Source organism: Cupressus sempervirens, chromosome 7, assembly GCF_028749045.1.
Source record: "Cupressus sempervirens isolate cs-2001-9-10 chromosome 7, ASM2874904v1, whole genome shotgun sequence".
Classification (NCBI taxonomy): domain Eukaryota; kingdom Viridiplantae; phylum Streptophyta; class Pinopsida; order Cupressales; family Cupressaceae; genus Cupressus; species Cupressus sempervirens.
This window is the reverse complement of record NC_143124.1, coordinates 813,356,443-813,384,119: the sequence shown is the minus strand read 5'-3', so window position 1 is coordinate 813,384,119 and position 27,677 is coordinate 813,356,443. Positions and strand designations below refer to the sequence as shown.

The 27,677-nt window shown below is 35.1% G+C and overlaps 1 protein-coding gene across 1 annotated transcript in view; it reads left to right on the top strand.

Annotated features, from left to right (window-relative positions):
• Window positions 1-2,945, top strand: part of LOC149549881 (uncharacterized) — a 33,319-nt gene extending 30,374 nt beyond the window's left edge. Inside the window, exon 2 of the mRNA XM_089793099.1 lies at window positions 1,502-2,945. Coding sequence (XP_089649225.1) covers window positions 1,502-2,572 — 1,071 coding nt within the window. The 3' untranslated portion in view covers window positions 2,573-2,945. The remainder of the gene's footprint in view (window positions 1-1,501) is intronic.
• The last annotated feature ends 24,732 nt before the right edge of the window (window positions 2,946-27,677 follow it).

The window sequence follows — 27,677 nt, the reverse complement described above, 5'->3', positions numbered from 1 at the left end:
ACAAAAGGTCAATCACAGTAAGGTGATATAGCCAGCTTCTAGCACTAAATTTATGGCATGATTGAGCTTCATGATGCATTTGTCTGCAGCGCATAAACAATCAGGGAATGATATCTCATCATTAACAAACCACCTATAGATAGACAGTCCATACAATGAATGTCATCTATTGTTAACTATCATTGATATGTTTTGTATGGAAACTATCTTACTTGCTATCTATTAATCATAATATCACAGGAATTGAAAACTATCTTTGGTACCTCAAATTGGTAATCACCAACGTGTGCCTTTTTTAAACATAAGGACACGTCAATGACTGACACTTACTTTTTGCCACTAAACTGGAATTTTACTGTCTAAGACCATGGAAATCTCATGCCCATTATTATCTCCCTTGTATCAATATAAGAATATGCTTGCAAGAAAAAGGAAATATTAGTTACATGATGCCCTTGCTTATGTGTATCTAAACGGCCCCAACCGGGATTGACAAGCATGGTCGGAAATTAACTATTTCATAATAGAACCTTTGTTCTCATAGCAGGGTATTTACATTAATGGCATGTGAAGCTTAGCCACAGCCACAGAATACACCTTGCCGCTTCCCAAACATATATTTATCTGGTACTGGACACATGTATGCTAGTGTGTCTGTAAATATACATATACATATAGGCACGGCTTGACTGCAGGTAGGTGATGCATCTTATACAACTGGTGAAAGTCTGGGCTGTATCAATTTTTTTTTAAGAAGTACGAAAAAGGTACTTACCAGCAGAGGTAAATAACCTGCCTTCTCCCTTCTACTACTTGTCCGTTTGCTCATAATTGGAGGGTTTCTTGGCTAAGAGCTTGTCTAAAATTTCTTATATTCTATGGGTATATATTATTTAATTTATTTTTGTGTATGTGTGTGTGTTTTAAAATATTCTATTGTTTTGTAATCCCAACCTTATCATTATTCAAAGCATGTTGAACTTATATTGAGCTTTTATGCTTCATACTCAGCTGAAATAGAAATTGGATAAACAAATCTTGTAGTCATCATGTAATTGATGTGGATACTGGGATTTGACTTTTGCTTGCTTAATTGGTTTCAACTTTCTGTACTGCCTTCTTGTGGTCTTCCGGATCAACGAAACACACATGGGCTTAGTTTGTTCATTCTTGCAGTGTAGAAAATTAAGTCATAATGCATTACAGTTGTTAATGTTGATATTTAGTGAGGCTTATAAATTCTTAGCATTCTCTTTACTGTATTTAATGCTGCTGGTTAACTACATATGTCATTGATTCTGTTAACGGATATTTTTCTGTGCTGGGTCTCAGAGCACAAGGGTATTAAACTTGCCTCACGGTATGGATTCTCGTTTTTTCTATTTGAAGCTATAACCATGGCATTAATTATGGTTTTGATTTAAATGACTCCCTTCTAATATTTTTGGTTGCTTTAATAATATCACATGTTGATTCTTCTCTAATGTTATTTTTTTTGCAGGTTCCAGGCAAGTCATCCAAGGAATGCTTTGACAGATTTTATTCAGCATTTCCTACTCCACCTGTCTCTCAACCACGTTCAAGGATTAAAGGGAGCACTTGTGAGTCTCCTATCAGACCCTTTGCTGGTGATGTCAATGAATTGTTGAGGTCAGCAGGATCAACCAGCAGGTGGTCAGGGAATAGTAAACAAAACATACTGCTTGCACATAAGACTGTAAGGAAGATGCTGAGGAGGAGTAAGGATGCTGATAAAGAGTATGAAACAGATCTATTTTCTGCTGTTGAAACATTTGATTCATCATTGCAGTCTTCCTTGATTCCAATCAGTAATTTACCTGTTACACCGGATAATGTTCATAAACATAGCAAGGAGTCAACATGTTTGCAGACACAGTCAGCTAAGTGGCAGAAGTCGCTCTCTAGATTTTCTGAAGATTCTCATTGGCAAATTCAAAAAACACTTGTGAGTCCTGAAGTGCTGAAACAAGTTAAGAATCCTGCTCTTCATGATAAGTATATTGACTTACTGCATTCCAGAAATGCTGTGTTCAAACTGGCTTCAGCTGAAACTACCAAGATACAATCAAAAACAGGGTTTGTTAGATTACCTCAAGCAGAGGCGGTTGGTGCAGCAAAAGCCGCAGTGGTTGCTCAGGCTAAAGAAGTGCTTCAACAATCATGGACTAATGGGGAAAAGGATTGCCAACTCATTGGGTCGTGTACAAGTGATAATTCTGACAAAGAATGTGAAGGGGATGAGGGTGGAGAATCAACTGCAGTGGTCGCTCATGCTCAACAGGTGCCTCAACAATCACCGGCTAGTGGGGAAAGGGATTGCCAATTCATTAGGCATTGTACAAGTGATTGCTCCAATGAAGAATGTGAAGGGGATCAGGGTGGCGAAGCAGCTGTAGTGGGTCCTCAAGCTCCACAGATACTGCAACAATCACAGCCTAATGGGGAAAAGGATTGCCAATTCATTGGGTATCGGACAATTGATGATTTTTATAAAGACCGCGGAGGGGATGAGGATGGAGAAGAGATCTCAATATATATAGACCTCAATTAAAGATGTGTCATATCCGTGATTAAGCTGTCCCTATTATCCCTCCCTATCTCATTTTATGTTCATCGCCACCATGCCAGTAGCTGCTGTACAGGGTTTTAACACGGATTTTCATGCCTAAATAAAGATGAAAAATAGGATAAAAATTTGATTGACGTGATTGGAGGCGTATACACAACCTGCAAACTTGAATATATCTCATAAGTTGAGCTAGATAAAGTTGAGCCTCAACTAACTGAAGTAAACAATGAAGTGAAAATTGGTGTTATTTCAACTTTTACGCCGTGACTGATTCTATTCATTGTCAGAATAATTTATCAATTTATGGACATTGTAGGGCAGTGGGAAATAAAATGTAAAAATCTCTTTCCAGCTACATACTTCCCAATCTATTCTCAATGGTATTATGATTAGTCTTAGTATGATTATGCTGAGCGTGCAAGTTTCTCTTACTGATTAATGGAATGCTCCCTCATTTGATATCTTCAGAAACTTAAAACTGAAAACTGGTAGTAGAAATATGGTCCCGATCTCCCAAACTAACATACGGGTCTAATTTGTTAACATGCTGGTCAGCCCAACAATTCTGTGATGGAAACAATTTTGGATTTGACATCCAATAACAACGAAGTGAAGAATGATCACAAACGGAGCATGTCTAATGCGGACATCTTGATTAAGCTACAGCCCGCCTACCAAATAGGGGTACTACTGGGAGCTGTTGGGTCCCGCGACAGGATAAAATACCTCGACTTTCAAAGCGATTAGAATATTTTTTACGCTCATTATAAATTGAAAGCTTCCACAACAATTTATTTGAAGTAAATAACTGCACATCGGGTACTCAAATTGATTTAGAAATAACTGCACATCGGGTACTCAAATTGATTTAGAAGTTAATGTTATTTATCTAATAAAATTAAGTAAAAGAGGTTTAAGAGATTTTTTTGGAAAGAATTTATTTTTAATTACAACTGTGGTTTGAAATTTGGGATTCAATTTTAAAATGCCATTTTTGTTTAACTTTCTTTCAATATTGTGCTTTAGTCACATTTGATCTATTGTTAATTAATTTTAAGCAAATAAAATGTATTTTTAAGTTACAAAAGATGTAAAAGTTCATTAAAAGTTTTTAGTTTGAGTTGTTTTTAGTGGTGTATTCGTTGGTCTTTCAAAAATTTAGGGTTCTCCACATTTTGTATATTTCTTCTACAATTTTTGACAACTTGTTTAAGTCTTTGTTAATTTTTTTAGTGTTTAGTGCAGTTTAGAGTTTTCTAATCTTCAATACCATTGAAGTCCTTTTGAATTTTTTAGCGTTTAATTAAATTTAGTTCTAATCCTCAATACTATTCTTTTGACAATTTTTGAAACTCAAAAGCATGTTAATTTGTAAGAAGTATGGAATCTTTACATCTATCAAACTCAAGACCTTTTTATCCATCCCATCCCCAATACCATTCCCCTTTGTCTTCACTTCTTGAGTTTCAATATCTTGCACTCCAAAAGGTAGGTATAATTTGAAGTCTTGCATTAGGACTATTGGCTTTTGCCTAGATTAGGTGCTCATTTATGTCGACCCCTAAAAGACAAATTTTATTGATTGCTCTATATAACTTATTTGAAGTCAAACTTTTGGTTTTACCCTTACTCTAGAACACATTTCCCCAAAGAATTGAAAGTTAGAAAGTCCATTGAATAGTCTATAACTCTTGTTGAAGTTGGCCTTGTGACCTTACCCTTCGATTGGGTGCCCATTTCTAAAAACACCCAAAAGTTTGAAACTTTGATTGTCCCTTTACTTGTCAAAGTTGGAGTTTCATCATTTTTTGATTTGGTACCAAGTTAAGCCTTCTCTTGACTCTTAGCTCTTAACATCTTGATGTTTTGATCATTAACATCTTGATGTTTTCATCATATGCTTAAGGATGTTTTGTAGTAGATTTTGGAAACCTTGGTTAAAGGAACATGGATTGATTATATATGTTTGAGAGCCATTTTTTCACTCATTTGGTCACTAGAAAATAAGTTCCATAAATATATGGTTATTTGTCATTGAGCCAATTTTTTGGTCTAGTATAATTTGTAGGTTGTTCTAATGCTTCAAACATTGAACATTTGATCTAGAAATGAAAGAACATGCCTTGTAAAGTGGAGAAAAATTTACAATGAATATTTTTTGGTAGCGGTATGCCAACACGATTGCTTGCAATGATTCTTGAAAACATGTAATAATTGTAATTTTGGTTATGGATAATTAAGTATGTTTATGACAGATTCAATCTTTGATTAATAAGTAATGAAGAAAAAAATAAGCACAAGAATAATGAACATACCACAAGTACTACAAATATTCTAGTAGAGACAAACCTAATGATCAAGCGTAATGAGTTTAGTTCTGACCATTGAAAGGACAAGGTGAAGATAAATAAAGCAAGAGACAACTAATATGTAGGGATGTTAGCTCCTGAGGTCGAGTAATGCCTTTCATTCATAATTAAAACAATACAAATATTTCATGTGATGCATTTGTTGCAAATGTAATCTTGTAACATAGATTAGGTTATGAGCTAGATTAGAATGTTAGTGCCAATAGGAGCACTCTTTAGAATTCCTTAGCTAAGGAAGAGTTTGTCTTACATCACTATTGTAAGTGCGTTGGAACAACAATGATATGACGAATGAAAAGACCGCTAAAGATATTACTGATAGTTTTAGAAGGACTTCCCTTGTTAATAACAAAAATAATATCTATGGCCTTGGATACGATTTTCAAGTGGTGATTTTTTTGGTCAAAAAACTAAAAATCAATTTTTTTGTTTTATTGGAAAAAGCACATGGTTTTTGTGGCAAGGCATGTATTGGAATGCACATTTTTTTTTATTAAAGAAGGCTTTAAAAAAAAGTTGTGGGCCACCTTTTTTCACGAGACCACCCTTGACATCATCACTTATAATGCACTTCCTCGTGTACAGGTCTGACCTTGCATAAGTTGTTAGACACTGCATCAACACTAACACAAGGGCCCCTCATTGGGCTCTGCTTGTCCACTGCTCGAGCGGCTCTGCCCGATCTCATTACGACCATTAGAGCCACCTCTACTCAACCGACCCGTCACATATGCACCCCCTAGTGGTTTTAGTAGTCTTTCGACCATTTTTTTAGTAGTCTTGTTTGCCAAAATAGTGGTTTTGCAGTTATATAGCGATTTTGGCATTTTATTAACTGCAATTTTTTGTATTTTTATGGGTGGTTTAGGCCCTCTTCAACTGGTTTTGATGATTTTCCACTACTTTCGACCTTTTAAGGGCAATTTTTGGGTATTTACAATAGTTTTCACGCTTTCGACCGATTTGAGGGTTCCTCAACATTTTTTTGGCAATCGTAAATACCTTTTAGACCACCAAATTTTTAAACTAACACCAATCTCTTTCTCTTTCAGCGATTAAGGAGTTTTTTTCAACAGGCATTTTCCCGACACTAGATATTTTTTTGGCCACTGCATTTTTTTTCTTCCTATCATTGGCTTGGTTTTTTCGGCAATGTTTTTCTGGCAGGGACTCTTTTTCTAGTGACAATAGTATGGCTGTCAAATTTGGGCCCTTCATTTGCCGATGTCAACATTGTATCATCATCTTGCTAGCCCTTTTGGTCCTTCTAGAGCACTCTGTGTTTTTTGGCCATATCTTTGTCATACAAACTCTATTTTTGACAAACAAGATATCGCACGAAAGTTGGTCCTAACTCTGTCACAATGATGTAGGTATTTTTGATTTTTGATTATTTTTGATGGCTTTTTCCATTGTCAAAGTTAGGGGTTCTATTTGCACTCCAGAAGACATATCTTGAGCACTCAATTTTTTTCATTTTTAAAAAAAAATTGTATCGTTGGAAATCTTGTTCTATGCTCTTTGTAGTGATGTTGGTAATTTTTTTAGATTCTGCTCTAGGTATGTTCTTTTTAGTTTTTTTAAATTTTTTTATTTTTGGTATTTTTGCTCTTTAGTGGATATCTTGGTTATTTCAAGTTTGGGGATCATTTTTCGTTGCATGAGATGACTCATCATAAGCTGTAATTTCTGCTGTAGCAACCCTATGTCTCTTTTGATCTTTGTTGACATATTTCACAAACATTTATGCAAACACATTGAGATTAAGTGCCATTTTTCATTTGTACTTTTGACTTTAGTTGTTTGTCTTATTTTGCCTTTTGATTCAAGTAGTGTTATTTGAGGGCACTCATACAGATTATTGTCATATTGGGATCTACCATGTCTTGTCTCTTATTATACATGCACTAATCTGATTAAGTGTCATGAGTGGGGGGAAGGGGAGGTTGATGTTTTCCTTAGCTTTTTTTCGACAGGCATTTTCCTGACACTAGATTTTTTTTGGCTACTACATTTTTTTTCTTCCTATCATTGGCCTGGTTTTTTCGGCGATGTTTTTCTAGCAGGGACTCTTTTTCCAGTGACAATAATATGGCTATCAAATTTGGGCCCTTCATTTGCTGATGTCAACACTGTATCATCATCTTGCTAGCCCTTTTGGTCCTTCTAGAACACTCTGTGTTTTTTGGCCATATCTTTGTCATACAAACTCTATTTTTGACAAACAAGATATCGCACGAAAGTTGGTCCTAACTCTGTCACAATGATGTAGGTATTTTTGAGTTTTGATATTTTTTGATGGCTTTTTCCATTGTCAAAGTTAGGGGTTCTATTTGCACTCCAGAAGACATATCTTGAGCACTCAATTTTTTTCATTTTTCAAAAAATTTGTATCGTTGGAAATCTTGTTCTATGCTCTTTGTAGTGATGTTGGTAATTTTTTTAGATTCTGCTCTAAGTATGTTCTTTTTAGGTTTTTTTTTTTTTTTTTGGTATTTGTGCACTTTAGTGGATATCTTGGTTATTTCAAGTTTGGGGATCATTTTTCGTTGCATGAGATGACTCATCGTAAGCTGTAATTTTTGTTGTAGCAGCCCTATGTCTCTTTTGATCTTTGTTGACATATTTCACAAACATTTATGCAAACACATTGAGATTAACTGCCATTTTTCATTTGTATTTTTGACTTTAGTTGTTTGTCTTATTTTGCCTTTTGATTCAAGTAGTGTTATTTGAGGGCACTCATACAGATTATTGTCATATTGGGATCTACCATGTCTTGTCTCTTATTATACATGCACTACTGATTAAGTGTCATGAGTGGGGGGAAGGGGAGGTTGATGATTTCCTTAGCTTTCCACCTACCTTTGTCAAGAAAGTGTTCCTTCCATGACATTAGCCTTGTTACATGTCTAGAGATTGATAACCTCATGATACAATTATGTATTTTTCTGTGTATCTTGATGATGGTTCCTTGACATGCAGTTCTTGTTGGTCACTTTTTCAGTTGCTTATCACCTCTCACTTGTTTGCATTAGCAGGTTTCTCATAATGGTTCTTATGTATCCTTGGTTTGCTGGAGTGAGCTATGTATACAATATTTGTTCCTATGAACGAGGCAGATGTAGTGGTTGGGTACCTGTGCATTTTGATGAGATGGATAATTTACCATATGGACATTTTTCTTTTGTTCCTATTTTGGAGGTAACCTTCCATGCTCGATTGATCAACTCTTTAGGCTTTGGTGTTTTATGCCATTTGTATTTTTGAGTTCAGTTGTTTGCCTTGTTTGCCTCCTGTCGAGTAGTATCATTTGATCACACTTATATAGATTATAGTCTTCTCTACCTATCAGGTTCTATTTTACTGGAGGTTCTTTAGATCAACAATTACTTTTTAACAAAGCTTACGACTTCTTCACGCTTCAACGGTATTCTTCATGATCATCCTTTTGTTCCTATCTTCAAGGACATTCTCTAGTTTGGAGGCTTTTGTAGTCCTTCATTAGTTTTTCAACATTCTTTCCATCTTTATTTGGAGTAGAGTTTTTCTCATGTGGTTCTCTCTATTTCTCCGCTTTATAGAGATTTGGTTGTGATTGGGTACATTATCAGGCCATATTGCCAGGACCGAAGTTTTCTTTCTACATTGTAGTTTCCTTTTCTTTTCATCTTAAGGGAGGATGTTAGAGTAAAATATTTTGATTTAAATGTTTTATTAAGTTACCTTTTTATGCATTGTCACATTTAATAATTATATTAACTAGTACAGATATCTTAAATAAATCTATCTAAAGAAATGCCGATAGATATCCACTACAAAATAATTATAATTTAATTTGCATCTCAAAGTATATATATTTGCTTTATCTCCATTATTTAGTTTTTTACTAACTAAACTTTTTATTTTAATTTCTTAAAAAAAAGGATGATTTATATCTCCAAATATTATAATCTAAACAAATATTTTATGTGGTATTTGTTAAATTATTTTTAAAAGTATATTCTATTTATAATAAGATTTAAACTTTTGACACGTAGATGGTTGTCAAATTTAACCTAGAAGAGTAAAAGTTAACATTAACACGCTCACACTATCTCACTCCCCCATTCTGCCATTGTAGAATGCCTTTAGTCATTAATTATCAAATGTTTACCTTTTAGGGTTTCCCTTTTAAGTTTTGATATCCTTTTATAAGGATTGATCCTTTGTATCTATAAATCAATTCCATCATTTGAGAAATAGATCTTTCTTATTTTCAGAGCCATCTTCTTGCCTTTTGCTCCATTCTTCCTTATGATAGACTATTTTGCATGCAGGTGTTCTTTGGGTTTTGTGAAGTTGTATTTTTCAACATCTACAGAAATCAATCTATGTAGAGAAAAATATTATTAGGGATTATTAGAAAACCACCAATTAAGTTTGATGTTTTTTCTAATCACTCTAGTAGATATTATAATAAACAAGATCATTAAATCATTGAGTTTTCCCTTTGCTCTAATTGTGCTACTGACGTGAATGGTTTATAAACCTTGTATTTTTATTGTTCCTGTTCAAAGGAAGGTTCAAGGGTAGGGGTTATCCTAGTTTCACCCAATGGTGAAATTTCAAAGTATTCATTTAATTTGACAGTCTAGTGTACTAACAATATTATAGATTATGAAGATCTCATGTTAGGATTAAACATTATTCCAATAAATGAAATTAAATGTTAAAGATTTCTTAGAGATTCAAAGATGAGTGTTTTGCAAGTATAAATTGTACTGACTTAAAATGGACACACTTTCCTTTTAATGCATTTTAGCACCCTTTCCATAATGCCTTCTTAGACCATGGATGAACTTGTGTTTAGTGCCCCCTTCCCACTTCCTTCTCCATTCCTTCTGGAAACTTCTTGAGCTCTTCGTGGCTCTCTTGTCTCGACCTTTGGGACTAGGTCGAACTAGGATGACCTGGACTAGATTAGGTTGACCTTGTCCCTAGAGATTGTAGAGCTCGGGCCTCGAAAAGCCTCAATGGTTTAGTTGGTTTAACTCCATTCTCCACTCACCTTGTATTATTTTCCCACCCAAAAACTCATATATAAGGAGGCTTGGAAAATTCATTTTCATAACGTACCATGCAATCTAATTTCATCTCTCAAGCTCAAGAATTCATATCCTCTTGAAGACAAGCAATCTATTCAAGGAGTTCAAACATTCAAGCAAGGGAGATTTCTATCAAGCATTGAAGGATTCTTTGTGGGCATTTCCTCTTCAAGACCTAATTTATTGTTGGCCATTAAGGGAGGAGATCTACATTAAAGTATTCATCATCTTCTACATCGATGCACATTTACATCTATGACTCCATGAAGTGGCTATGGTAAATCCATTGCAATTGTCGAGATATCTTGCATTCTTCATATCAAATTTATGATCTACAACATACATCATGACAAATCCTTATTGACAAGGCTTTTTACAAGCAAGGTGAATATTTACATTTATCTTCTTTCCTTTACATATATTTACATTTTCATTTCAAGGTTGATTCCTCAATATGGGGCTTGACCAAGGAAAGCCCTTCCCAACGAAAACTCCAAAACCAAGTTTTTATGTGTAACTCCTCAAGAGCTTCCTTGAGAAGTTGGTTCTATATACCAAAAATAGGGTACACTTCTATAAACCATTACACTTGAGTGAACCCATGAAAGAAGGGGTCTTAAAAAGTGGCTTATAGTTGTTAGAAATAGATAATACTAAGAGGGGGGGGGATCAGTATTCTACAAACTTTTGGTCACAACTGGATATTATTAATTACTTTGCAACATGCATATGAAAGTAAACCAATAATGTTGAACAATAAATAAAACCATACACATGGAGAACTCATAACATCATATTTGGTTAAGTAACAAAACCTAGGAAAAGGGGATGACATCCACAAAATGATCCACTAAACAAAAGAATCATGTTAAGGATATTGAACCTATTAGGAGTCTATGAATTACATATAGTATCTCGGTCCTTGTTAGAGGACTAGGCCCTATTAAAAGCCTCAACCCCATTAGGAGTTGGTATTACAATTACAACTGTATGCAAGAAGAGCCCACTGCCCTAACATGCAATTATACAATATAGTGCCTTTATAGAAAATGAGATAGATACAAAAACCTCTTTATTGCTTATTGCTGTACTTCACATAGCTTTGATTTGACATCATAATTCACATCAAGGAACTCTCATACAAGTTTGCATGTCATTTACATAGTTCACATACTCATCATATACTTTCCATTCACATTACATCACATATGTCACTCCTCACATACTTTACATGAAATGATTATTTACTTATACTCTTTTCTTTCACAAAAACTCTTGTGCAGTCAGCTTGATGCATTCACACATGATGCTAACTTAGGATAAACATGTAGGATGTCCTCCCTACATAATTTGAGTAATTATTTCATGACCAAAATTATTCCTTAACACTTTATTCCTTTGTTTCTGCTGTACTCTATTCTATTGTGTATATTGCATTTACTGGTGTTTGACATGTAACTTAGTCCATACTGATTTGTGCACTTAGGTACATCATCATGACACTCTGTTATACCTGTCCTTAACTCCACACGCGCCAAATATCTCTGTAGCCTTCATAATACCAAAAACTATTTCTGCACTGCTAGAGAAATCGTCTGACACTTAGACAATTTTCTATCTTTGACTGTAGAATCTTCAACTGTATAACCTACCATCTCATCCTAAGATACACATTTCCATAAATGAAAATCCTAACTCATCGTACCTAGCCATATTTTTAAAAATCTCCCCCTTTGGAATTCATGACAACATATGGAAAAAGTGGCTCAGTCCCAAAATGTTATACAAAAAGAACTTTTCAAAAATTACCTTCAAAATTGTTACAAAAAATTCAAAATTATAAAATTTTGTGGATCATTACACTAATAACCATCTTCCTTATATCCCCTAATACACTATAACACTAAGTATCATTGCTCCCCCTTAGTGTATGACTTTTTTTTTTGTACCTACTGTTACTTTTGTACAAATTTTTCCTTCTCCCCCTTTGACATCAATGAAAAAGGTGTCAAAATTTACTTACATGTCAAAATTGTGTTTCATTACCTCTTCTTAGGTTGAAAAGCAAGAAATACAGTCATCAAAAATTAATGCAAGACTCTTCATGTTCTTCTTCCATGAGTCCTTGACTCCTACTGAAATGCTGAGAAGAGCACACAACCCATAGGATGCTATCTCTATTGCATTCAGATCCAAGTACACAAAAATGTCAAAAGATGTCTTAACTGACATAGATAACTCCAACTGATGATCAATTGTGCTTAATTTCATAGATAGGTGTTCTCTTAGAAGTGAGAACCTCTTTGTTATCCTTGGCTTCCTGACTTCCAATAGACTTATCTCATCATAAGTCTTGCTAACCCGTGCTTCAATTGCTTCATTCTACACACTAGGTTGTCTTAACTAACTTGCCAATGCTTCTATCGTTGTACACTTTCTTTAAAGTTCATTGTCAATATCTTTTGTGAAGGTAAAAGACGTCACACACTTTGCATATAAAGCTTTTCCTTCAAGCTCACATTTCCTCAATGTCTTGATGCATGTATCAAGAGTCAATAAGTAATTTTTGATTGTTTGACATAAAGTGTCAAATATCTATGGATCATGCTTGGCTTGAGCTTGTGCTGCTGCAACCTTCAACAAACTTGTGAATTCAACATCAAATGCTTGAATCACAACTTTGGGTATGTCCTCAGGGTTTGGATCAAGTGACTTCATAGTCATGACTCCTTGTAATTTTTTAGTTACCTCTGTTGGTTTTTTGATTTGACAAAATTTAAACAACCTTTTAAAAGTAGAGAATACCAAAGAGTTAGCTAGAAACCATAATGGGCATTCTATGAAAATAAATTAAAAGGACCAATTGATAAGACTCTACAATGTCTTCTCCACTTTGAACTTTGCAAAATTCAGGTGTGTTTACCAAGGAATTCGTCTTTTCTTTCCAATTTTCAAATCTTATTATGAATTCCACTATAGAAGATGATTTTGAACTTAATTATTCTAATTCTAGGACTATAAGAGAGATGATAAATGACTAATCTATAAAATCCTAAAATTGCATGAATCAAGTACAAGCTCACTTATCAAATCTTCAATAATAAAACTTAAAAGGATGGTTTATAAAAGCATTATACCATATAGACATTCCAAACTATACCAACTTTAGTGGATGAAAAATGCCTTATCCATTGGGCTATTATCTCACAGAAATTCGATATTTACTATTAGATCTATCTTAACACTTTGTGGTAAGAATATCAATATTTAGTTCTAGATCCCATTCTTATCAAAATCTTCATTGAAACCCATTTAGATCATAAGAAAAATGTAAACTAAAATATAATCAAAACAAATTACAACTAGGACTAAGTAAACTTTGCTGTTAAATCTTAGAGAATTAATTGGTTAAAAAAGAAGAGACAAGATCTAAAATGTATATCCAACTTTCTACGTCTTTATATTAATTTCTTTGAAAATTATACAATCAGATGTCAACTCTTATAAGAGAAAACTCAAATAGACCAACAACTGTTAACCTTTTTCATTCTATCTTTTTGGAAAAACATATATAGTATATGGACCGACCCATAAAATGAACAAGACTTTGTTCAAAAAATGATTCTCTGACCATTCACTCCACATTTTGGAAATCCTTTTATAGAACAAGGATTGTAACAAGCTTCAGATGGGAGGACACATTTTTAAAAACTAGATATAATAATATTATTCCACATACGACAAAACATTTGCATAAGAGAATGATGGAGATAGCCAAAATTTGAACAATTGTCATTCTAGATGTTTAGGATCAACTTTATTGTTTGTAATGTGAGACTACTCATAGCAGGTGAACTAAAAAGATAAGGTATCTCATTGATATGGTATTTCTTTAATATCTGTCACAACCTCCCAAATAGCTATATCAGATTCCTCATCTGGCTAGGCGATTTCTCTAACTGCATTCAACTCATTCAAATATTTAATCCACTTGGCATCTATTATAGCCTGAAACTTTGCAATTGTCTTGTTGATATCTTCCTCAAGTTTATACATAATATCAATAACATAAAAACCTATAACAATATCAGTTTCCTTGTTGTAATATGCAACAAATATCTCATGCTTCAAGATGTTATCGAATGAATCAGACCATTCCTACCATTCCCTTAGGTTATTATTGTCATCAACAATTTTTGGAATAAAACAAGATATCTCATTCGCAATGATCTTCATCTTGTTGTTTATCAACTGCATTTTCCTAAGAAGAAACCATTCAACTCTTTAACCTTGTTTATCATCTTCCTTGTGGGAATGATAACCTCCTTAGGTAACTCCTTTTGTGCTAAAATTGAAACAAGCCTATCAAAAATGAAATGTATGGTCCGCACTTGGTAAACATCAGAGAAAGTAAAGATAATGCTTTTGGACATTGATACTCTGCATCTTGTAAAGCAATGTAGCTACTATGGAGATTTTATGAAGCTTGCTTTAAGACACTTATCTTATGTGATAATATGCTACCCATTGTCCTTATCTCTATTCATTTATCTTCATCCAACTCTTCCATCTCCATTTTATGATCTATAACCACATTTGGTACATCAATATCTCTCTAGGTCTCTTCATATTTCAGCTCTATGACTGGCCCTAATACATTCTCCAAAGTTTTAGCCCCAACTTTGGTCTCTTCCATTGCTTTAAGCCATTCTTTCAAAGTAGAAACTCCCTTTTCTAGCCCCGAAGTTTTGGCCTCTAGCTCTTTGATTCTATACTCATATACATAGCCTTTTTTGATCTCTTCTTCATAGAGCTTCCTCAAATCAATGTAATCCTTGAATGTATGAGCTAATATTTTTTCAATCTGGTCAACTTTAGCCTCATTCATGAATGCAAAGTACTTCATGGCACTTGAGATCTTTCCTCCTATGGTACTATCCAATGTCTAGACTATTGCACTCCCCTGTGCTATATTCTCCACATCCATAAGCTTGGACTTACTTGTCTCAGGTACCATGCTCCATACAGTCATAGTCTTTGAGTCTACATTGAAACTAGATCCATTTCGAAAGCCTTCAATAGTGATCTAATCCAACATAAAAGGTTTCTCCAAATCCCAACCAGGTACTAGAAGTATGCCACTTCTTTGCACAAGATATCTAGCTTTAGCAGGGGTCATCAATTCACTCTTAGGACCATAAGCCAATAGTTTTTCAACAAGAACCTTCTGCTTTTCCAATGATTCCCTTAGATTGAGAGTCAATATCAATTCATTCTTCTTAACCTTGTACAAGAAGCTCTTAAATTCTGTAGATTTGAAAAATTCATCATCCTCAATAAATTTCTTAGTTAGGATGATCTTATCATCCAATCTAGCAGCCATTATTTTCAAGTCAGTCAGAGAATTCTCTACTGCTTCCACTCTATCCTATTAACAATTTTGCCTCATATCAGAAAAACACTGACTCCTACTTGGTATTAATTGTATTGTTATTTTCTTTAACTTTTTAGGGATCTGAATGACCCTCTACCTTTTGTGCCCTTTTGCCACCCATGTGGAAGTTTATAACCTTCTTATGTCACCTCTAAGACAACATCAAGCTCTGGTGAATCAAGATTCACTCTCCCCTCTTCACCCTTAAGTTCTTGTGCCATTTGTGACATAATATGGGCATAATTTTCAAGCATCTTGAAGAGTCAGTTAGGGTATGTCACCTCTAGATAAAAAAACCTTGAAATTTGGGTTTGTCCTCTTTAACTCATTTTATTCCCTGAATATATCTTCATATTTCCTTAATCTTTCATCAATATCTCCCTCAGCTACTATATTTTTTATTAAATCCTCATGGGGAAACTCTTTGTTGTTTAGAAATGTGTAATTCTTAATCTTCCTTAGACTACACCTAACAAAATCCTTAGGATCATAGATTTTATAAGGAGTAGTGGATAGGTTATAGTGTCTCAAATATTCATGAATTTGATCAAGAGATTCTTTTTTGATTCATAAGTCCCCTATCTTAAAGCACCTACACAAAAAGGTTCCCTTATGTAGCTTGATATCTAATTTCTGTCTATCCATCAAAATTAATTGCCATATAAAATCCATTATAGCCACCCTTGGAGGATTAAATTTGGTTAATACATGGAGAGTTTGAGGACATGCATAAACTCTCAAAATTGAAAACTCTTGGAACATAAAAACATCACCCTAGTTATGGTCAAGTTTTTCATTATCAGGCAGAAGGGTTGGCCTCATTAATCTTTTCAAAATCTCAGGAGTCTTAATTAAGCTAGGGTTCAACATTCTCATAATCATAACACTAAAATTATTAAAGAAATACACTAAATTAGAGTAATGATAATGCCTATTCCATACCCATGTCCATAATTGTATTGGTGGAGCTCTATCCTCATTTGATGTTTGGTCAATAAAATTTGGACTGAGGTATCCAACATTGTAGTACAATATCAGATGCATCATCAATGAATAGAGGTGGAATCTTAGGTCTCCTCTCTAAGTTGCTTTAGTTTTTTGTTTCATCTTTTCTATGATATACCCCACATAATCATACTCTACTTTATGAAAAGAATCTTGTACATCTAGGGCCATAATGTATATTAATCCAAATACTGCTTTGGAGCCATCTCTTCCCAATGCTTTATGTGTACCATAGATTTTTTTTGGAAATAATTATTAAATTTTCTCATAGGGAGAATCTTTTCCACCTTGTTTGGAATATCTTCCTTTGACTCTAGATTATAGGGGATATGGTGAATCATCGCTTTCCTAGTGTAGAAGCTCTTATTGCTCTCAAATTTCCTCTAAAAGTCTTCTTTGTCTATTGGCACACTCATCTGACCCTCAAGCGCAAAAGCATCAATGAATTAAGAGTGGTTGAGTGTGCACATAATACTCTTATCATGTCTATGAAAATATTTGGTCATAGGATTATATGTCTTTATTAGGACTTTGACCAAATCTACATCCACATATACCTCTGGAAATATGAGTTTTGGAAGATTCCTCCTCTATGGGTTTGAAACTGGCACCTTCTAAAATCTATTGCAGTAGAAGAACATGAACAAATCATACCCATTGGTGTTAGGGAAAATTGCATCTCTACAAAATGTATATGGATATCTAAAGTCATGGTCATTTGCTGAAATAACATTAAATGACCATGGGAGCAATTTCATGCATTCTTTTGCATACTTATTCAATTTTTACTATCTAGCCTTTCTGATCTTTGATGTTGAAGTCTCTGACACCTCAATGTTCTTGGAATGGACTTCTTCTACCTCCATATTAGACATTTTCTCTATTCAAAATATGTAATTCTCTTTGTAGAGTACTTAGCAAATTTGAAAATCTATGCAACTTCAGGAGCTCAGTAAATCTTTTCTTAGCAATGGGTAGCTTATTATCTTTCAGAGAATATTTTTATGTGCATACATGCTTCATCAACCCTATTTACCTCATTAACTATCAACATGAATGATCTTTGATATCTGCAATTCAAATGTCTCTTTTGAGATGTTGACTTAATGTCCAGTTGAGCACTTTTCACTTTATCTTTTCAAGGATTTGATTGGCTTAACTTGTTGTCCTTTTCCAGCTAAGAAATAACAAACATACATTTTTTTGTCATTTAGGGTTTACGATCTTACACTTCACTAAAAATTTGGCTTTTTGTAACTCTACATGAGTGATAACTTATCTGTTCAATCTCACACCTAACAGTCTATCGTAGCATCAAAGACCTTGTATAACATGTTTGCCTTTAAGCTGCGAACATACACCATCCATTTCCAACTCTCTTACGTAGCATATATGGCCTCCTTTACATTCCTTATTCCTTTACGATTATCCCTTTTTGCAACTCCAAAAGCTTTCTTCTCATGTATTACAATTTTACACCTCTTAGTTTGTCCCGAGATCAGAAGTTTAGCTATTGATGTTCACTTTTACTCGCGACCATATAATGGTAGTCAACTTAACTGCTTGTCATCACTTTGATAGCTTGAACTTTACCTTTTAGTTAACATCCTGATCATACACCTAGCTTTTATCACAATATCGATACTCCATCTCCTTCACTCTTCCACTCTTACAATTTCCCTTTGAGTCATTACTTCAGAAGCCTTCACCAAAAACCTTGCAATCTCATGATCTTCCTTCAATTGTATCTCCAAGGAGCTTTTAAGTCACATGGTCAATTCCCTTATGCTTGCTTGCTAAACCATTTCTTCATAAGATTGTAAACACCAATGGACCTTTAGAAAAGACACTTATGATGGTATACTTTCAAGATAATCATAAGGTCAGGAGACCTAATACATGACTCTTGCACTCTTATGATGAACTCTTAGACATAACCATGGGATATCTTGGAAATAAACTTATGACTCCACGCTTACCCTAGACTGTAAGATCATATGTATATTGGAAAATTTTGAATTAGGCTTATGACTTGCCACTTATTAAAAGGACCTAGGGAAAAGTGTTACAAGGGTTTAGCCTTTCCTATCTAGGTCTAACAATCCTGGTTTTTTGAATAAAAAGAGGATCTCAAAGCCAAAAATTTGAGGAATATCTTCTCAATTTTTTTAGGAAACCCGCAAAACTAAATACTCACCAACTACCTCCATGAGAGTTTTTTGCAAACTATTGACTTGTTTATTTTTGCTGATAAACTTGCTGAGGGATGCTATCAACTCTATATGATCATCATTATTTGAACTAGTAAGTGTAGCTAGGGTGAGAGACGTACTTGGTGCACTTTCCTTCTCATCCTCCTCTACTTTCTTCTTCCTCTATTCTTCCTCTATTATCTTTTCCTCATCCTTTTTCTTCTTTTTATCTTCCTTTCTTCTGATTTCTTTGTCCTTTTTCTTCTTTTCCTCTTCTTCTTCCTTTTTCTTTTCTTTTGCTTTACTTCTTCTTTCCTCTTCTTTTCTTCTTCCTCCTTCTTCCTCTTCTCTTCCTCTTCTTTCCTCTTCTTGTCTTCTTCTTCTATAGTGCCTCCTGTGTTTGTAGTATGTACCTTGATGTATTTTGATCCGAGACATACTTGTACTCATGTTACTATTTTGACATTTGAGATGACTTGAGGGTCAGATGTTATACTTTGATTCAACATCATAGATACTGTACTTCTATGTTATGTAGTTGATCATATTTTCATGTTGATGCCATTTTGAGATGACAATAGGTTTGGTGGTAATGTCTAGTTATCTGCTATTTGGACATATCTCTAATTATGTTATGTGATGGGTTTAATGCTATGGTTATTTATTTCATTCTTTCTTCTTTATGCTTTATGAAAATCTAAGTGATGTAAATGGATTATTTTAGTATAATTGAATAAATGGTTAAATTGGGTATTCAATGCATTTATTGCTTCGACTATGTTATTATATGCAATTGCACTTGATCATGTGTTTTAGTGTGCAGGATTTATATCCCTGGCAGTGACACATGGAGTTAGTGATTCAACTGTTCATATTTTACCAATGTTGTCCATGTATGGTCAATATATCTTATTTAAATATTAAATTAAACCTTCTGGTGATTTGATAAATTTGAACTCATTTGCATTATGTGACTAGACCAGTAAACGTGTTTGTGCATTTAGAGGTTCGTATTATCGTGAAGGTTGTTTAGGAATTTTTGTGATTTTTGGGTTTATGGGATTTTTTAAAATTAAAAAAAAAATTCTAGTAGCTTTACCATAGATGAATTCTAATTACTTGGAATAGCCTATTTTCATTTGGGTTGATTCGAGATCTAACTAGTCCTTTTGGTTATTTTCCCTAATTGATTATTCATTCAAAAAGTGAATAAGTATTGAAAGAGGAAATTAATTCCTCAATTCTCACTTTTGTAAATCTCAAATTCAAGAGCTTTTTCCAAATCCTCTTCGGAAGGATCAATTTTTTGTTTTTTGTGAGAGTTGCGGTTGTGGTATCTTCACGAGGTTAGTCTCATTGGATCCATCTCAGGGATACCATACTTTGCCATGGTTTCAGGTAGCTTCCGCAGTTATTTATTTTATTGGGTTGTTTCCTGTTTCTACCCCTTTCGCTGTCAGGTAGGGCTCTCTAGTTTCATGTTTCACCATAGTTTCTAATTTGATTTTTGGTATCTATTTGTTAGGAGGCTGAGAACTAGTGTTCCCCTCCAGTTTTGATTACTAGTTCTTCTCAATTGGTTGGGTATGAACATTTTCCCAGTTTTTAGGATGAGAGTTTGGGGTTACACACTGTTATGCTGGCCATTTTTGCATATGGTGTCTAAACCCAAATTTTATTATATTTTCATGGCTTTGTGCGCTAAGACCAAATAGGTTTTATTTTTGAAGTTTTCCATTTTTTGGGTTTTTTACCTCATTTTGCATATGACCATATTTTCTTGGGTTTTCTTGGCATGATGTTGGTCATGGACCTAGATCATCCATTAGAATTCCAATTAGATCATTCTTGCACTTTTATGTTGCATTGTGATACGTTCTGCATCCATCGTCCTAAGCTTATTTTTGGTTGAGTGATATTTTCCTTGTGTTCTCATCCAGTCCTCGTGTTATGATCTTCATGGTGGTGGTGCGCCACACACAAGAATGTGAGCATGTATTTTTTGGGTGACTTGTGAGGCCTGATCTTCCATAATATTTCCAAGAGTTATGATCATTTGGGGTTGGGTTGGGAATGTGCATGCCTACGGGAACTTGCTATTGGATGAACATGGGTAGGGTAGGGTAGCATATGGAGGGGACTTCTATCTCGCATCCTAGTGATCATTGTGCCCAAAGGGTTGGCAAAGGAAGTTTTAACCAAGTGATAACTAAATAAAACACTGCATGGTAATAAAACTTAATATTAAAAAATGTTCAATGCAAGAGCCTTCCATTGAGGAGTTGAACCATATGATTCAAGATTGGGCTTTTCGATTCCAAGTGACTCTCCATGATGTCAACACCTACATAGTAATCCGCTAAGTGTCTGACTAGGATCTGTAGTACTTGCATTGTCTCATGATCTTGGTTTTAATCATCATTACTATTTGGCATGAGTGTTAGCCATGGACATTGTGTTTTGTGTGTTGTGGTTGGATCTTTATCTCCATCAACATGATTGGAGTGGACTTATGAGTTTCATATGGTTGGGAGGCATATTTACCTTCACCTCTATTTGGGACTAGTGTATTGAGACGATCTATTTTCCAGTGCAACCATTTCTTGTTGTTTCACTTGGTACTTCAATTTCCACAATATGTTATCTTGTGATTTATTCTTTCATTGGAATGCTTGGATATCATGTTTAGATGATATTAGTTTATTTGACACATTCTTGTATTATGATGTTTAGCATATGATTAGATGATGAGCTTGATTAGTTGGAATATCTAATGCTTTACTTTTAGCATGTTAGATTTCCTTGTTCTTATGGTGTAGTACATTTTAGTAGTGACATCCTCATGAGATAGCTCCGACAATCTGGTCAGTAGTTTCAGATGTTACACATGGGGGGATGGCTAGGAACTTCAAGATCTCATGATGCTATTATGGTTGAGAGGAACCATGCATGAGTTTTTTTCTTGTACATTGTGATGTTGCTTCTGTACACTACAATGTTGCTTTTAGTATGTTCTTTTACTGCTATGTTGCAAATAGTTACATGTAGTTTCCATCTTGCAATTATAGTGTTCAACTATCTGTGCCTTGATTTATAGATCTGGTACTCCCTGGTGTGGAGGGAATTCATTTCCTAGATTTTTACCTTATTTTTTTCTAGCTTGCTGATTTGTTTCCTCATGAAAAATTGTACTTTCTCATGCTAGAGTGCAAAAATTTGCATGGTGTGCTAAGTTTCCTAGTGTGGCTCTTAATGTTTCCTTGTGTGAAACTCCACACCAGTGCAAAGTGTTTGGGTTACTAGGCCAAGATTTTACTCATGCAAAAGATAGATCCTCAAGTGGCTTTTTGTACTTCCTCATGCAAAGGAATACTTCCTCACATGAAAATTTGTTAGTTGTGTTTCCTCACGTAAAAATAGGGGGCATCTCCACTGGTTTTCAGGGATCACAATTTGGTGTCTTAATTACCCTTTGGGTTTGATTAATTTTCCATGCTTTGACATATCTATGATTCCTTGTTTTGTTGTCATCTTTGGTTTTGTTTCTCTGTTTGAGTGTGTTAGTTTGGTAGTGGTGTTTGGAGGTTTGTTGGTTGTTGGGATTGTACTTAAGTCTTCCTTTGAAATCTTTGTGACCCTTATATGTTGAGTGGTGTATAAATCCATACTTTTAAAAAAAAATAAAATATCTTGGCTTGTATTGAATCCTTGTTCCAAGGATCTCCAGACAGGGCATTACATCTGGTATCAGAGCCTAGTTGCAACATTAGGATATTTGTGTTATGCTTCAGTATGTTATTTTGTTTTCTATGTGTATCTTATTATCTTATGGTTGCTATTGTGATATCTTTCTGGTTCATGCTTTTGAATCTTATTATTGTGATGTTTTTTTTGACACTTATCCTTTGATTCCTTAGTGATGCCTCCTGCACCTAGACTTGATGGTCAGAGTAGTGATCAAAAAAATAATCGTAAGGAAGAAAATGAAGAGGAAGAATAAAAAGTTGGTGGAGAAGAGTAGGTTAATAACAATTAGGGTGGCATTAAGGTATTGATTCCCATGCTACAATAAATTCTTGGTTAGTTGGGACCTCCTATAGAGGAACACCAACAAGACAGTGGTTAGGAAATAGGATCTCATCATGGAGATTCCCATATGTTTGAGCATAAAGGAGGAGGAACATGAATGTGAATGTTCTCATACACGATCGGGTGGCTGAAGGTACCATCAGGGTGGTAGCCAATAATGAAGATTCCATTTGTTTGGACATTATAAAGACCTTTTAGCAGTCCAAACCACCATTCTATGATGGCAAGGGAGGTGGCCTCAGGGAGGAGACTTGATTATTGGACATGAAGCATTTATTTACAATGTACCCATATGCATCCAATCTGATGACCCATTGTGAAATTATGCAATTGAGGGACCACACATCCATTTGGTGCAATATAGAGTGGCGGAAGCTCCAGATCAGGCTTGCAGATCTCACTTGGGAGATCTTTGATGAGAGGTTTTAAGAGAGATTCCCATCTCCTTAGTTCAAGGAGGTTCGTGCTGATGAGTTCCATGAGATTAGACAAGGGAACATGTTAGTGGACAAGTATGCGATCGGATTCTTTGAGCTTAGGTAGTACTCATGCTACAATCATGATGAGGTACTCTTGACTCAACATTTTATCTGAGGCCTAAAGGATTCCCTTATTAGAGAAGTTCATATACATCGACCTAGGACTCTTCTTCTTTCTACAAAGAAAGCACAAATTACAGATAGTAATCTGGTTAGAGGGTTTAGTGGTAAATCTAGTTCTCAAAACCATAGTGCATGAAATTTAGGACATAATGCATAGGGTAACTAGTCCTTCGAAAAGGGCCAAGCCCAATCAGTACCCTCTCAAGATGGATGCTGCCATAAGAATCAGAAAGAGTTTTGGCTCAAGGGTGGAAAAAATTCATGTACTTTATGGAAGAAGGGAGATGACCATAATTGTAGACATAAATCTCAATAGGATCACCCTCCTCATAGTAGTCAATAGAACTTTAGCAAGGGTAGTGCACCTTACTCTAGTGCTGCTTAGGGTGGTCATGGAACTGGATCTATCTTTGGGGGAAACTATTATTCTTGTGGCCAGCCTAACCATAAATCTTTTGGGTATCCTATTAAGACTTCTTCAAGACTTGGTAAGGGTCTAGCTAGATTTGAGCCTACAGTAGGAGATGCTAGTAGGAATCATTGACTATTTGTAGCTGTTGATAACTGTCAAACTCAGCACCAAGGTATAGTAGTTGAGGCTACAGGTACATTGCATGATATTTCCTCTTCATTTTTATTTGACTCAGGTACTTTAGATTATTTTATTTCACCATCTCTTTTTCATTAATGTGGGCTAGTGGCATTACATCAAGTTGATAGGTGGTAGGTTGAGTTAGCCATGAGTTCCAAAGTGGCTATAGACTCTTTGGTTATAGGTTGTAGTTTGAACTTGGGTACCTTCACCACCATAATGGATCTTTGTATCCTAACTCTAGGATTCTATGAAATTGTGTTGGGAATGGATTGGTTAGCTGCTCATCAGGAAAATATAGATTGCTGCCATAGGTTGGTACAGTGTGTCGATGACATAGGTAGGCAGGTGGAACTTTTACAAGTCTAGAGACCAATCTCACTTTAGATGATCTTAGCTAATTAGCTAAAGCAAAGCATGTAGAAGGGATGTTAGATGTTCTTAGTATCTTTTAGTGATATGAAGGAAGCTGAGAGTCGTACAGTGACACTTGATGATCACCCACTCCTTTGTGAGTATTTATATGTGTTTCCTGATGAGATACTAGGTTTGTCATTACAATGTGACATTAATTTTTGGATTGATCTTGTACTAGGAGTGGATACAATTTCATGAGCTCCTTATTGCATGAATACTCAAGAGTTGAGAAAACTCAGATTGTAGTTGGAGGAATTGTTGGCCAAGGACTATATTCATCCTAGTGTATCCCTGTGGGGTGCACCAGTCATCTTTGTGAAGAAGGATGAATATTGCATTTATGCATTGACTACTGACAATTGAATAAGGTGATGGTGAAGAATCAATATCCTTTGTCGATGATAGATGACTTTTTTGATTAGATGAAGGGAGCGTGATTATTCTCAAAGATTGATGTTAAGTCAATATACCATTAGCTTTGTATCTAGGAGGCTGACATTCATCAGAATTTTTTTTGCACATGGTACAAATAGTATGAATTCACGGTTGTGTTCTTTGAGTTAACCAATGCACCATCAGTGTTCATGATTTTGATGAATAGAGTATTACACATTTACCTTAAATAGTGTGTCATTACATTCTTGGATGACATACTAATCGATTCAAAGACTATTAAGGAGCATGAAGTCCATTTACGCTAGGTATTGTAGTGCTTGAGAGACCATTAGTTATATGGAAACCTAGGTAAATGTGGATTGTTCCAGTTGGAGGTAAAGTATTTGAGGAATATCATCACTAGTAATGGTATTGCAGTGGATCTAGAGAAAATATGAGCTATCGTGGATTGGCCGGTACCCACTAATGTTTTTGAAGTTCATAGTTTCGTGGGATTGGCAAGTTATTATTGTCACTTTGTGAAGGATTTTTCATGTGTATCTTATCCCATCACTTCTCTTCAGTGGAAAGGGAAGAAGTATGTTTGGTTAGATTAGTGTGACACAAAATTTAATGCTCTTAAGGAGTATTTGACTAGTGCACTAGTCATTGCAATGCCTAATCCTATAGGAAACTTCATGGTTTGTACAAATGCTTCATTGGAAGGCATGGGTGTGATGTTGATGCAGGATGGTTGAGTGATTACATATGAGTCTAGGAAACTCAAGGACCATGACCTCAACTATCCCACTCATGATTTGGAACTTGTGGTCAAAGTGCTACTCTAGTTCATTGAAGACATTTCCTTTTGGGACACAGGTTTGAGTTGCATAACAATCATAGAAACTTATAGTATATCTTTTCTTAGCCAAACCTGAATGCATGACAACATTATTGGATGGAGTTCTTTTGTGAATATGATTTTGATGTTTACTACATTAAAGGGAAAGAAAATATCATCATAGATGCCTTCAGTAGGAGGTGACATGTGATATTACTCTTGTCATTAAGAGTGGATTTGTGAGGCTGTATCTTGGAGGCTTTTCCTAGTGACGTATGGTATCAGGAGGTGAGGGTGGAGATTGATTCTAGGCGTACCCTTGAGGGGAGGTTTTTAGGTTTCTTTCTTGAGTTTGATGGACTACTATGATACTTGGGGCATATCAATGTATCCATGTTGGGTGATCTTTGCACCTTAGTGTTGTCAGAGACATGTCGTGCACCATATTCCGCACATCTTGGTGTCAAGAAGATGCATGCCGATCTTAAATAGTTGTACTTTTGGGCAAGGATGAGGCACGATGTTGCTGATTTTGTTGCTTGATATCTTGAGTGGCAGAGAGTGAAGGCAGATCATCAACATTTGATAGGTCTTTTGTAGCTGCATACCATTCCAGAGTGGAAGTGGGATATGATATTGATTTCATCATGGGGTTTCCTAGGTCATCAAGATGACATGATTGTATCATGGTGACAGTGGAAAAGTTGTCCAAGGTAGCACATTTTTCACTCATGAGGATATCCTACACAACTTCTTTGGTTGCACATGTTTTCTTGTAGGATATTGTTTGTTTGCATAGGATTTCTCATCATATTATTTTGGATAGAGCTTCAATGTTTATTTCAGCACCGTGGATGTCTCTCTGACATGCTTTAGGCAACCAACTCAATTTTAGTTTGGCTTATCAATCAGAGACCGATGGTTAGACTGAGAGAGTGAACTAGAATCTAGAAGATATGCTTTACATGTATGTTATAGATAGATAGGTGAAGTGGGAGGATTATTTATACCTTGTTGAGTTTGCATACAATAATGGGTATCATAGTTCTCTTGGCATGTCACATTTTTAGGCCTTGTATGGTAGACCATGTCATACCCCATGTCATACTTCTAGGTCTAGAGATACTTTAGGATACAAAGCAACAAGTTGTTCATATCAAAGAGAATTTGATTATTGTTTAGGATAGGCATAAGAAGTATGTAGATTCCCATAGGTTGGATTGTCACTTTACTGTTGGTGATAGGGTATTTTTGAGAGTATGTCTGAGGAAGAGCCCCATCCATTATGGGAAAGGATCTAATTTGGTGCCATATTTTGTCAAACCATTTGAGATCCTCGAGATCCTATTTCTTATCAACTAGCATTGCCACCTAGCCTATTGCACATACACGATGTTTTCCATGTTTATGTTTTGAGGCAATATATTCTCGATGTGATCCATGTTCTTGAATGGGATGCTTTGTAGGTGGAGGATGAAAAAATTTCTTTGGAGCCCATACATATCCTTCAGCATTAGAGATTAACTTTGAGAGGTTAGGACATAGACAAGGTAAGGGTCTAGTGAGACCTGAGCAATGAGACCTCTGTTACTTGGGAAGATGCTACACATTTGAGAGGATTGTTCCCCTGTCTTTTTGCCAGCTTCTAGGAGTAAGCCCATGCCTAGTGGGGGAGGATGTAGCGCCTCTCATGTTTGCATTCTGTGCCTTTATGTATTTTGATCTGAGAGATACTTGTACTCATGTTATTGTTTCATCATTTGAGATGACCTGAGGGTCAAATGTTATACTTTGATTCAGTATCATAGATGCTATACTACTATTTTGTATAGTTGATAATGTTTTCATGTTGATACCATTTTGAGATGATATTAGGTTTGGTGATGATAGCTGGTTATCCACTACTTGGACATATCTTTGATTATGTTATGTGGTGGGTTTAATGTTATGGTTATTTACTTCATTCTTTCTTCTTTATGCTTTATTTGAACGTGAGTGATATAAATGGATTATTCTAATATAATTGAATAAATGGTTAAATTAGGTATTTAATGCATTTATTGCTTTGACTACGTTATTATATG